The 13885-nt window shown below is 39.5% G+C and overlaps 1 protein-coding gene across 4 annotated transcripts in view; it reads right to left on the minus strand.

Moving 5' to 3' along the window:
- ADARB1 (adenosine deaminase RNA specific B1) overlaps positions 1-13885 on the minus strand; it is a 57005-nt gene that overhangs the window by 31992 nt on the left and 11128 nt on the right. Inside the window, exons 2-4 of one of the 4 annotated variants that reach the window (XM_058839533.1) lie at positions 10424-10564; positions 7215-7251; positions 2199-2269 (exon numbers count right to left, since the gene is read on the minus strand). In XM_058839533.1, the coding sequence (XP_058695516.1) occupies positions 2199-2226 (28 nt within the window). In that variant the 5' untranslated portion in view covers positions 2227-2269; positions 7215-7251; positions 10424-10564. Of the gene's footprint in view, positions 1-2198; positions 2274-7214; positions 7252-10423; positions 10565-13885 lie in introns of all 4 variants that reach the window. The other 3 variants (XM_058839530.1, XM_058839531.1, XM_058839529.1) reach the window with 3 other exon arrangements.

Here is a 13885-nt window from a genome sequence, read left to right on the forward strand (position 1 = left end):
TATCTTGTAGCATCTCTATGACCAAAGAATAAAGAAGGAAAACTCTAAAAAGTGAAGTCTGAAACACTGTTTTCTCAGGGATATTAATTTATTAATGTAAGACATCATCACTGTCTTAGATTTAATCTGAACCAAAAAAAAATCATCTTAATTCTGGCTTCTGCAGAGGAATTCTTGTTATGCAACCACAGGCTACCCCACAACAAAAACTTTCTGAATTTACCATCTCTTCAAATAACAGAAAGTTTTATTGTTTAATATTATTCATTTTTTTATATTTATAAATATTTTACTTATTAAATAAGCATTTTTTTCCACTTTTCTCCAAAAAATCTTTTTCCAAACTAGTTAAGGGAGGGGCCACTTAAATTTACTTTCTAGAAAAACTCCAGTAATTTTCTCACAAATTTACCAAAAACCAAAATAAATACAACTGCATAGCCCACCTTCCTTTCCTTTAAGAACCTTTCCCCAAAAGGAGTTACATAAAATAATAAAAAATTTAATAGGCAACTTTTAATATGCCACTTCACAATTATAAGAGATATAAAAGTAAAGAGAGAAAAAGTTAAAAAAAAAGTATGTCTGCACACATCAAAGGGAAGAATTTAAAAATTTAAACTTTGATTTCTGACACCACCCCCCCGCCCCCAAATCAGATGATTTAACATTTCAAATTCATGATGTTTGTGTGGGCACATAAAGGAAGGTCATTTTGTACTTTATATGAACTGGGCTCAGCCAAGGTTCTGACAACTTAAAACTGAGATTATACAAATGCATTCCTAAACAGTTCCAATGAGCCAAGCCCCTGACAAAATAACAAATTCCTTGAATGGTTTCCCATACTGATGCACTAACACAAAAAAAATCCATAAGCAGACAAAACTTTAGTGTTTTTCTTAATTACACAAAATTTAAAAATGCCCCTATAAAGAGATTATATTTCTCCAGCCCAGGAAGGCACTTTCTATTCATGCTCAGCTATAGCATTATTGAGAAAAGGGATATTTTATCAAAAACATTATGAGAATTATCCAATTACATTTTTTAAAGGCCTTCATAGAGAAGCCACCTTTAGAAACGTATCTATGTGAAATCATTTCTTATATACCAAGGAAAAGAAAATTATACCAAGTATATTGCAGTTGAGTTCACTGTTTCACTAAGGAGAAAAGATGAATTCTATTTCAGGTAATATTTTTTGCTTTGGTTTTGGGTTTTGGGTTTTTTTTGGGGGGGAGGGATGAGGGGGAGGATGTCTGGTTTGGGTTTGATTGGTTTATTTTAACACAATTATCTAACTTCCTCATCTCCTAAAATTGTTCTGTAACTCCTCCAGACTGAACTACAATTCTTCTGCTCCAAAACCATTGCAGGGCTTTGTCACCTTTGCCAGATGCACTCTTTAGCCACTGTCACTTGGGGGAAAAAGAAGCAAATTTGTTATAACATAATGTACAATTATTTAGTCAAGCACAGCACAGCAGCAACAGAACAATTCTCTTATGTCACAACAACAAAAAAAAAAAGATAGCTGAAAGGCAAATAACAGTAAAAATATTTTAGAATGGTTCAATAAGAATACTTTTTTTATAAGTTATTGGATCTTAATTATAGCACAGAGTTAGCAGCCTCACACACTTGGCTGCATCAAGTAAGTATCAAGATGATCACTTCATTTGACTGTTTTTAAGCTTTAAAATCACTTTAATAATTCACTAGCTCAGGGATGGGACAATCAGCATCTAAAGAGAATAATCAGCCCATGTGAGACCTGCAGAGCTTCCAGCTCCTCCTTTGCTTTTTTCTTTCTTATTTTCCGCTCTCCCTCCTTTACATTATACTCTTCATCTCCTTCATCTCTCTCCACACTAGCATTTACACCTCGGCATGGGCACTACTGATATTATCCCTCCCTTCTTCACTGCTGGTTCAAGACAGGGAAATATTTTGATTAGTCAGCTGCTGTAAGAAAAATCTAAGGTGTAAAGTACAATACAAAAGGTATAACTATATTAGCACATTTAAAAACACTGTTAATGCATAAGCTCCAATTTACTCTTCTTCACTGCATTTTAAAGGACTTCCATTTCTGCATCTGAAGTTTTTTTGCAGTTGCTCCTGTGCTTGGGAGAAAAAAATTACTTTCAGAAACTATTACAGAGTTTATTGCTATGTAAATAAACACATCTTACTCATATTTTCTTCATCGTCTGCATCCATTGTGAAATATCTTTGCTGGTTTCTTGGCTGGCGGAGACGGCTTCTGGCTGGAAAACAGGGAGGGGGATATTTAGCCTTTAAGGTATCAGTTTATTAGGTAAAGTTTTAAACATCCTTTAAAAGCAGCAGCCTCAGACCTGGGCTTGGCATTGGGCTGTTTGGATAAATCCTGACCAAAGGTACCTCCTAAAATGGAGATGTCCATCAGTGACTGAAAGATGCAGCCCCAATCTGCCAAAGGACAGAGTGGGATGATGAAGACCACAATGAGGTCTCCCTAGTCTTCTCCAGGCTGAACAAGCCAAGTGCTCTCAGCTGTTCCTCCTATGGCTTCCCCTCCAGACTCTTCACTTCCTTCACAGCCTCCTTCAGACAATCTCTAATAGCTTCATGTCTTTTTTATATTGTAGTGCTCAAACCCATCCCTAGGACTCAAGGGGAGGCCACACCAGCCCAGAGCAAAGTGGGACAATCTCTTCCCTTGCCAGCTGGGGTTGCTGTGCCTGATGCTTCTCCTGGCTGCCAGGGACTGCTGACTCCTCCTCAACTTGCCATCAAACAAGACCCCCACAAGTCCTTTTCCACAGCTCTCCAGCCTCTCATTCCTCTCATGTCCTGGTCTATACACACAGCCAGGATTGCCCTACCCCAGGTGCACAATCCAGCACTTGCCCTCGATATTAAACTTCTCATGGTTGGTGACTGCCCAGCCCTTGGATTCATCAAGGTCTCTCTATTGGGCCCCTCTGCCCTCGAGGGAGTCAACAGCTCCTTCCAATTTAGTATTGGCAGCAAACTTATTTAGTATTCCCTTGATTCCTGCCTCCAGGCTGTTTATGAAGATGCTGAAGAGCACAGGGACACGGATAGAGCTGTGTGGGACCCCACTAGTGACTGAACACACACCTGATTGTAACCCCATCTAGTATAACCTCTTGTGCCCAACCCTTGAGAGTTTACATTACACAACATCAGCACACTCCACTGTAACAAGAGGAAATTAGTTGACTGTAATCAACAGGACTTGTAAATAATTATCACCTTCATTAGCACATCACAACAGTTCCAGTTACTCATGCAGCACCACTTTGTAGTCAAGGACAAAGGACTTGAAAAATTCCTGGTTTAACTTCTACCGAGGAGATCAGTGAGTGCCCTGAGCCAGGGCAGAAGTGACAAAAGCTGTAGAGCTGTCCCACACTTCCACACCACAGATAAACCCTCCTGAGGAGCTGGGTTACCAGCCTGGGCTCAGCACCTCACCCCACAGCCTAAAGGAGAGAAAAGGCAAGCTCCTGGCTGCTAAAAGCAGAGGAAAACAGAAACTCTACTTGCGTAATTTTTTTTAAATAGTTTCAGTAACTGTGCCAAAATAGATTCTGAATGCGTTGAGGAAGATAAACAGCCAAGCAGGACAGTTGACAGAAGAGCCCTAAGGCACCTAAGAGATGCAATCCTACAGTGTTAATGCAGCCAAATGACACTAAGCTCCCTGTTTTAAGCTTTAACCACTTGTGTTTAAGAGTTAGATTACTCATGGCATATAAAGAATTATCACCTTTTTTCCAAATCCTTTCATTATAAAAAAACACAAAAGTTAGCAGTGCTCAGCTCCTCCCTCCAGCCCCAACAACTGCACCAGCAGATCACTCTGGTAAAGAACATAAGAGGCATAGAACCACTGAGTATTTCCATAGATAGGAAGAACATCAGAAATACTTTAAAAATGCAGCAGCCAACACAACAGAATTTGCTTTTATTTCCACGGGAGACTACTTGAGAGATTTTTAGGTAAATGTTAGCTACAGCAAGTACACAGCACATGAGGACTTACAGATAACCTGCATTTCTTCTGCTTGAATATCCTAGGTATCGACTGCATGCAAAAAAAGTTGTGAAAGACTTTAAGAGTTATCTTGGTTTATTCTCATTACTGAGAGAAAACCTAAATATGTCTTGAAAAGGAAATTTAGCAGCTAACAACACTTTACATTTTACATTCAGTGAATGGTATATATGCAAAAAATCCCATTAACTTGATAGATGACACAGCACTATTAGAAAACAGTGTAAGTCAGAAAGCTGCAGCTTTAGAGGATTTTCATATTTGTTAAAAAGTCCTCTCCTTCCAAACCTTGAAAATCAAGTGAAATAAAACATTGGGAAATGCATCTTGCTCAAAGTATTTCTGACAAACTGGATTTCTTGTGAATCCAAAGTCAAATGCTGAAGTTGCACTTAGCAAAGAGGTTCAAACCTCACCTGAAAGCTACGTTTACAGCATCACCACTACCCCTCCAGCTACTCCTTTGTTCCAGCATTTAAAATCAGCAATACCTCTCCTCTCAGATCGCTTCATCCTCCTGCATTTCCAGTGCAGTCAGGCCATGCTGCAGAGGTTCCACCTGCCCAGAGCCATGGCTTGACACGATGCCATGCACCCCCTACCACCTGTGCCACCCCCTCACCTCCTCCCAAAGCATCAGCAATGTATTCCCAAAAGGAGAGTTATCCCTGTGCTTCCTCTACCCAGCCCCCAGAACCATGGAGTGCACTGATGCACAGTCCAGTGAACAAAGATGAGTGAAGGATGCAGCTCACTCGTATCCACTGCCAGAGGCACATGTGACAATTAACCCTTTGTCACACAGATGGGGCAAGGAAAGACAGCTCTCTTATAAAAGGACTAGATCAAAGACATCCTCACTGCTAGGTGTGGATTAATTTTATTTTGTTATTAATAAGGGAGGGCAACTCTTCAGTCTTCTAGCTCAGAAACAAGGAGAGACATAAGCAAAGAAACAGTTAAACAGCACAGTGCATCAAACAATGCTTTCAGCATCCTTTACAACTATTCCTCATGTTCCCATTGCATACACTGCCTCAAAAGGCACAGAATGTATTTGGAAATAGCAGGAATACATAAATATGCCAATCTCAAATATACTTTAGTCACAGATTTTCCATACAAGGGTTTCTATCAGGCCTGACCAAGAGGCCTCCCACTGTCAATACCACATTACCTGTGGTATCTCCCAGCCTTTACATAAACTAAAAAGTAACATGTGACATTATGGGATAATGTGGTATCATCCTCTTTCCCCATTTGAGTGACCAACAAACATATGTTGATCCTGTAGATTGTACAGATCATCAGCACAGACTGAGGGTTGCAGCTATCCTTTAATCCTGCCCCCAGATTAAACATCACAGGACAAAAAAGCACTTTCTAGCAGGGAATGCCTGCAGGGGCAAACTCCACGGGTCTCTTCAGTCTGTTACTACAGTGATGAGACTTCTCTGACCAGTCACCTCCAGCTGCTCTCAGACCTTTATTTCTCAGTCCATCAGGAACACAGCACATGATTGAATCTAGATGATCTCTGGTAGATGATTTACGTGCACCATCATATTTTGACAATTATCCAGGCTGGCATTTTTTGAAAAACATTGCCACTGGCATCTTAAATTAGCAGCACTTCACTAACCAAACCCAACATGCTCGAGCTCTCCACTGGACCTTGCAGCTGTGGCATCTCTACTCCCTTCCCTGTCTAGGTTCCCTGGCCAGCAAGAGGCTCAAAGCCATGCTGCAGCCCCTATTTTACATATATATAAAGCATATTTATATACACCACATAACATAGGGTTTTAAATATACATCACATGAAAATCTCCATGCATTTAAACATCCTTGAAAATCTCATTTACTTATAGATTTGACCCCTATTATCAGCTTACTTTACATGCTCTTTGAAGAAATACTCGTACACTGTATTTTGTAAGCACTTTTAAAGACTTTTTTAAATTTTTTGCTCTCACAAGCAAGCTGGGTATTTTTCAAGCACAAGGACAGTATTACAGGCCAACAGCAGTTTTCCTTTAAGTTTTGTGTACTTCAGCAAGAACAAATATAAATTAGCATCAACTGCTAGAATTAGTAAGGCTAAGCTACAGCCTGAGAAGCTGCTCTGCACAGCAAATTCCAGATCCAGAGCTGCTGGCTGCATACTGGGAACCCCAAGAGCTCTGATACAGAACCACATACTGGAGTTTATTGGTCAGCTTGGAGTCTATTCTGCAGGTGATTAAAGCCATTCCAACTGCGCCATCTGCTGTTACATAAATAATTGAGCTTGCATTTATTGTTCCCTCAACCAAGGAAGTCTAGAGCTCTGTTCCCAATTAGAAATAACTTAAGATGTTTGCAGATTTATTCCTTTGTCTCTAACCTTCTTACCAGATTACTGTTAGGACTGAATTTCTCATTTTTAACATATTTTTTCCCAAAGGACACCTGTAACTGTCAGAAATGTTACAGAAATTTATGATGTGCTACCAAGGCAAAAGTGATAACTATTCAGAGAGAAAAACTGAACAGCCTAGACCTCCCAGTAACTAATATGAATATTTTCAATATCACTTAAAAGATAACTGATACAGCTGTTCAGTGCTAAGGAATATAATAGCAAATTGCAAGAAACGTCTAACCTAGCTTTAAAGGAGGTTAAAAGAGACTCAGATATCTTGGAGCTATTTCATAAAAAGAAAAAAAAAAGGTCATAGATGTAGGCTGATGGTTTGGATTAGGAGATAGACTTACAATTTGGGTTTATTTCCTCTTTTCCCACAAAAATCAGTTATTAAGCTTTGCTCAAATACTCTGCAAACTCTCAAGTCCTACATGCCAGCTCTGCCTATTTACTTTATTAATATGCATTGCAAAAAACAAATTTGCAGAAGGGTAACTAAGTTTTTGTAGTATCAACTTGACAACCAATATCCTCTCATTTTCAAACTGTTGATCTGATAATTGTGAAGGGATTTAGAGTCCAGATACAAATAAAAGTTACAGATAAAACAATAAGGTACTAAATAAGTGTTCAAATACATTAAGATGAAGTCTCTCCTACTCCAAGTTATGAGCCAAATGCATCAATCAGAGAACAGAGAATCTTGCTCCACGTCTGCAAATACAGTATGCTTACCTTTTTAACTATTGGAGACACATGCTGATTCTGCAACCTGCAAGAAGAGAAAATCCAGTCAATTGCTTGGTTCTTTAAAAATTTGTGCATTACAAATAGCAACTCCTGACCTTAAAAGGGACAAATTTCTGGAACTCTAGAAATAAATTCCATACTACAGATACACAGTCCCAGAGCCAAGCCTTTTTGTAACCCTAGCAAAGACGATTTTGGACATTCTGTATGGAAAAAAAAATAATTAAAAAGATAAGAAAAGAGTGAAGATAAGACTGTTGTAAAACAGTTCCAAAACCACAATCACATAGCCCACGAGAGGGTGCTGGTACCCTGCAGAAACCTGCACTGAATTCAAGTTACACAGAGCAGAGCTACACAACACAAACCAATGGCTGCACACCTCAGGTCTTAAACTAGTTTGGTCAAAAAAGGGGATCTGACACAATATTTAAAGACCATAAAATAGCATATTGCATTGATTAGATCTCAGCTTTTTTTTAAGACATTTTGATTTCCCAACACTTCATGGTGGCATTTTCCAATAAAAATAAAAAGATTAATGTAAATACTACATTTTTTTTTTGCATAAACCAGGAAAAATACCCAGAATACTGAGCTCAGAATCCAAGTCCCAACCTAGTGTTCCCATATCCACAAATAAAAACTCCCAAGCTCTTAGAATATGAGCTATAAATTAGGTGTGATGTGAAAATCCCATATTTGTGGCAACAGCCACCAAAAAACATATCTTAAAAACAAGGTTTTGATAATTCTCTTCCTATGCAAGCATTGCTTAAAGTTACAATTAATCCTGAGAAAACACACTGCTAATAGTTTTTAACTAAGTTTTTATATTAGTATGTCCTTGAGTTTATTTAGATTTCACATTATCTTCCTTATATGCAACATTACTCCAATCAGTAATTCCCTAACAAACTAAAAACAACCTATGAAAATTGAGACTTTAAGTTTCCCACTGAGTACCAAAAGTCCTTTCATATTGACAGCTGCAGTGAGGGAAAGAACCAGACAGGGTTAAGAACTAGGAAAAGAGCTCATCTTAGTAATTCTTTTTGTTATACTGTGAGCAGTAATGACAGGTGAAGGAAAAACTGAGACTTGTAACACCTTGAACCAGTAAAAACTCTAAATAGCAAAGAAAGGGAAATACCACTATGTTTTAAAAGCCAGGAACAAAGCTCTGATCTTCAGCATGTCCTACCTGGCTCTGTCCAGTGGCACATGGCTATTCTGGAGTTTGTTCAAGTCATGACATGCTTCCCCAACACCTTCTGCAGGGAGAGCCTCTTTTAGGAGCTCAGCACTTTGCCACAGCATGTCCATATTGCTACATTGCAAAAAATCCAATAAACCAATTCTTTGTCCCTTACTAGTGAATTCATTTACCCTAAAAAGTTTAGAAACATGTCCATGATTTCTCCCAGGGCAGCAAAGGATACTTGAAAATCATCTGAAGAACATAACACATTGGCCTTTTAGGAATATCTCCAAATACTAACTTTTTTAAGATCAGTTAAAAATATTTCAAGGCAATGAGAATCAAAACAGACATCTGAGGTACCACCTCAAGACATAAACCACCCAAACACAAGGCAACAACCTGTAGGCACTCAGCATCAGTCCTATGGTCAGGATAAAAAAACACCACTTCCAATCTTTCTGTATTTACTTTACTGTTTATTTTACTTCTCACATGTTGAAAAAGAAAAGTAGTCTGTTGAGATATCTCATCTGCTGATGCATGACAAAAACCACAGGTACTTTAAAAGACGTGTGTTACATTAAATCCAGTCAGGATATTCTGTGATTGTGACATGACACGTTTTTTAATACACCAAGTCATGAGTCTCTGCCATAAACTATAAAAGCAGTTCAACAGCACAGCTACAGAGCTGGGTTTTCCTCTGAAAACATTTTCCATCTATATATGAAGAAACAATTTGACATCTATTATATACTTCAGTTTATCAGTCTGAATTAAAGACAATAGCTCAAATCCAGCCCACACTCCCTCCAGCCCTTTTGAACTGCTCATTTAAAAATCTAAAGCTAAGAAAGACTAGCAACTGAGCACAATGAAAAAAAAAAAGTTTAGGAACAAAAAGGACATGATGTTGCAACTGGAAAAAGAAGTACAGTTTACTCATTATACAAGCTGTCAAATGCTTCTCCTTCCCTTGATATAAAACAAACTCTTTTGGAACTTACAAACAGGTACTTTTTATACACAAGACACTGAAACAAAGTTCACTGACACTTCAAAAGCTATGAAAATTCAGCAGCTATTAAGCAACAGGAATCCAAGGATAAAATAAAAAAGTACTGCTCCATCAAGTATTATCTAAGCTTTTACTGCAGGAATCAAAACAAAAGTATGTTCGTAATTTATTCTAGAACATGCAATTATCCAAAAAATGTTAAGGAAGAAACACAGAATAGTATTTTCCAAACATTCTCTCACCAAAAATGGTTTCACATATTTGCATAGTATCAGCAAGAAACTCTTCACTTCTAACTTTTAATTTTGCCATCTCCTATGTTTGAAAAAGTGTATTCACTGGTGTACTGGTACATCCTAAAGCCTCAATACAAAATTTTGATACTGAAACAACATTATTTAAAAATCAAAGGTTTTAATGCCACTCCTCTTTTTACAGGATCGTCTCATGTATAAGAGCAGTTACCTTAGAAGAGAATGTAATTGAAACCAAAGGAATTATTAATATGAGCAAAATGACCACAAATGTCTTCAGAGGAGTTTAGGCTTTAATCTTGTTGTTGATGATTTCACTATAGCTAGTATTTAAATATTTACATTACTTATTTAGCTGCTTTAAACATTAGTCAAGCAGTCCAATGCTACAACCCTCCAGACTAAGCAGCAGCTTTTAAAAGGCAACAGAATCTAAGACATCAGTTGTAATTTCTCTGTTTGGTATTAGTGGCTTTTAGACAACAGCTAAAAAAGAAAAATAAGGGGTTTTTTACTACAGATAAATTGTGGACAAGAATTGTCTAGCAGAGACAGGACAAGCTAGCCATCCTACCACACTGACCAATTCTGACACTGGAAGATGCTCTACCTGTGAGCAAATGTTGCTGCATCAACTGATAAAACTGCTGAAAGCTCTTCTCAATCCTACAGTGATCAACCAGGGTTTTCAGCTTAACACATTAAAAAAAAAAAAAACGTGTAAAACTTGCTTAAAGCTTGTTCTATGTATGTGCAGCACCTACTAGAGGAATGCCAATCTTTCTTCCTTTGAACAGCAGCGGTATTTTCCAGATTTCCCTACACAGCAGACTTGATTATTTTCATTCTTACTCCCACCCTAGGGCAAAGATTAGATGCGTGTGAACACTTTGTACTTCGCATTAGTCTTCAGAAAAATGCTTCAGAAATCAATGTTTAATAAAAGATGCCAAATAATTATCACTCAGTTTAACAGTGTTCAAACCCAGGAAATTATGTTGCACATTAAGGACATATAAGTATCTTCTCTGGCTGTTACCACGGGAAGTCACTCTCCACAGTCCTTAAATAAAGTTTATTGAGTCAGGAGTGCCAAAACAATGCACTTTATTCCCAGACCTCTGCTTTTAAAGACAGTTTGGGATGGCTGTGCTACTGCCTCCAGCCAGGGTGGAATGAAGTGCACATACTAAGCCATGCCTGCTGTGATACACCCTTCACTGGGAGCTCCCAGACCATGCCTACAGCCTCAAGAACCAATGTGATCTATTCCTGGATTTAAAAGCAGAACACTCAGAGAGGCCAAGTGTCACTTCTCAGCACGTGACAGAAGACAAAGTGACATGACAGAGACTTAAACAACCTAAATCACTACAGGAAAAAACACCTTATGCAGGCCAGACAACAAATTTCTTTCATTTTGTTGATGAGAGGCAACTTGACTGCAGTATTGTCCAGAGAAGAAGATAAAACAGTAGAAGAGGGTGCTGCAACTTCAGTAAAAGGAGTTTATGTACAAGCTAGAAACAAAGCTTAACACAATCACTGCTTGTGCACATTTCATACAGTCTCAGATCGGTTTGGGTTGGAAGAGACCTTAAAGACCATCTTGTTCCAAAACCCCTGCCACCCGTAGGGAACATCTTCCAGGTCAGGGACACCTCCCACTATCCCAGGTTGCTCCAAGCTCCATCCAATGTGGCCTTGGACACTTCCAGGGATGGAGCAACCACAGCTTCTCTACAGAACCTGTGTCAGAGCCTCTCCACCCTCAGAGCCAAGAATTTCTTCCCAATATCCCATCTAATGCTGCCCTTTGTCAATAGGAAGCCATTCCCCCTTCTCCTTCACTCCAGACCCTTGCCTGAAGTCCCTCTCCAGCTTTCTTGGAGCCACTTCAAGCACTGGAAGATCCTCCAAGGTCTCCCCAGAGTCTTCTCTTCTCCAGGCTGAACACCTCAAGCTCTCCCAGCCTGTCTCCAGAGTAGAAGGGCTTCAGCCCTTGGAGCATCTTCAAGGCCTCCTCTGGACCCACTCTAACAGGCCCATGTCTTTCTTGTGCTGAGGATCCCAAATCTGGACACAATACTCCAGGTGGAGTCCCATGATGGTAAAGGGGAAATTTTGGGCTTATCCTTTGATTCCCAATGCCAGCCATTGCCATTCTCCATTAGCCTGCAGCTCACCAATAGCTTCCCCTATGGGAGACACAGAACAAACTGCATCTGCTGTGCACAAAATGCCAGAAAGTACAAACAACACCAAGGGGAAAAGAAAAATCATAGATTGCACGAGTGCATCCAAAGCCAGGGCACCCACCAACAACCTTTTTACCAGGCTCAATATTATTTTTTAAATATATGTTATGCATGTAAAATGGAAGAGCTTTAGAGGTCTTTATTCCTTTAACTTGCACCTTTATAGGAACTCCATGCACAGGCAAGTTAAAAGATTGTGAAAGACCTGAATCATGCTATTTTCCCAACAAAGGACTGGGTTAGCTGCAAAACATGTTTCCAGGTCAGTTGTTTTCTTGCTGTTTCTCTGTGGAGATTAATTTTGTGCTCTGGGCAGAGCTAGAGACCACAGAGGAGCAATGCAGGGATGGGACTAAACCACAGCAAGACTCTGGGCAGCTCTCACCCCACCACATCAGAGAAGGAAAAGACACCAAGTATCCCAGTGCAGCAGGGAGCAAAAAAAACAGTGGCTGCATCTTAAACTGAGCTTTCTTCTCCACAGAGGCCCACTCTGAGGCTGTCCCAGAGAGGGAGCATAGCAGCAGCAAGCTAAACTAGAAACACCCCATGTTTGTGACTCAAGTCTCACTGACAGTCTGCATTTTCAGACTGGTGACTCCTAGGATTTTGATATATCTCATCCCTGTTTTAGGAAGAACAAGCTGCTGGACTTCTAAGGATATGGAAGTGTTACATTTCATTTTTACAGTCACATTTCTGCTTTTCTCCTACTAAAATATAAACAGATTTGAAGAACTTCAAGCTAACTTTTGATGCACCTTGACTTCCCACCAGTCTGCCTATCAGGGATCTCTCTAACAGAAGACTGACTCAAACTGCCTTCCAGAGCAGTTCCTTGAGTTATTCAATATCAAGTTACCGAATGTTAAAGAAACAAAACAAAACAAAAAACAACCCCAAAACCACCACACTTATGGTGTAAAATCTGAATGTCATCACCACTCAGGTGTGTGGGCAGAGTGTTTGCCATCACAGAATATTAGACATTTTTCAGCTATATTGTGTAGAAATGGGACTTACCACCTTCGTATTCAAGAAAGTGTAATACATCCTGGAGTTTGACAAGGCAAGCAAGGAAAACACCCAGAAGATTTTGGATTAGGGCAGGAGAAAAGCAAGAGAGAGGGAAGATGCTGGCATGACCAGGCCAGGTCAGACCCGTGGTCTGTGTTACTTGCACATGGAATCATGGAACTAAAGCTGGAAAATACCTCTAAGATCATCAAGTCCAGCTCTTAGACAGGACCCCCCATGTTCACAACTGAATCATGTTCCATCCGTGTGCCACATCTACACACCTTTGGAACACTTCCAGGGATGGTGACTCCACCACCACCCTGGGCAGCCTGTGCCACGGCCTGGCCACCCTTCCAGGGAAGAAATCTTCCCTCCTAGTCAATCTAAATGTGCTCTGGCACAACTTGAGGCCATTTCCTCTGGTCCTCTCACCTGTTGTCTGAAAGAAGAGATCTATCCCTCCCTGGCTACAACCTACTGTGAGGGAGTTGTAGGGAGCAATAAGGTCTCCCTTGAACAAAAACCACATCAGAGGGCAACTGGACCAAAACCTGTTGAGTGTATCAAGACAGAGACTCAAGACTACATCAGACAGTTCTTGAGGTATTCCCCCTCAAGGGCTGAGATGCTGGGAGGTAACTCATATATTAATTTTCATTAGCCTTTTTGAGTTCAGATAAAAATTGATAAATAATAAGTGATGTTAGGTTATCTGAAAAGCTGATTATTAAAGTTGTTAATGATAGCCAAAGTAAACAAGACAAATGGGAGTTGAAATACTTTCACCTATTTTATCTACTGAGTTATTTACACAAAGCAGCCCCAAAGAATCTCCCAGCAAGATATACCTGAAACTAATATTTAAAGGGAAAGAACTAATAAGTGATGAAAGTTCCAGATCA

Source organism: Poecile atricapillus, chromosome 5 (assembly GCF_030490865.1).
Source record: "Poecile atricapillus isolate bPoeAtr1 chromosome 5, bPoeAtr1.hap1, whole genome shotgun sequence".
NCBI classification, from domain to species: domain Eukaryota; kingdom Metazoa; phylum Chordata; class Aves; order Passeriformes; family Paridae; genus Poecile; species Poecile atricapillus.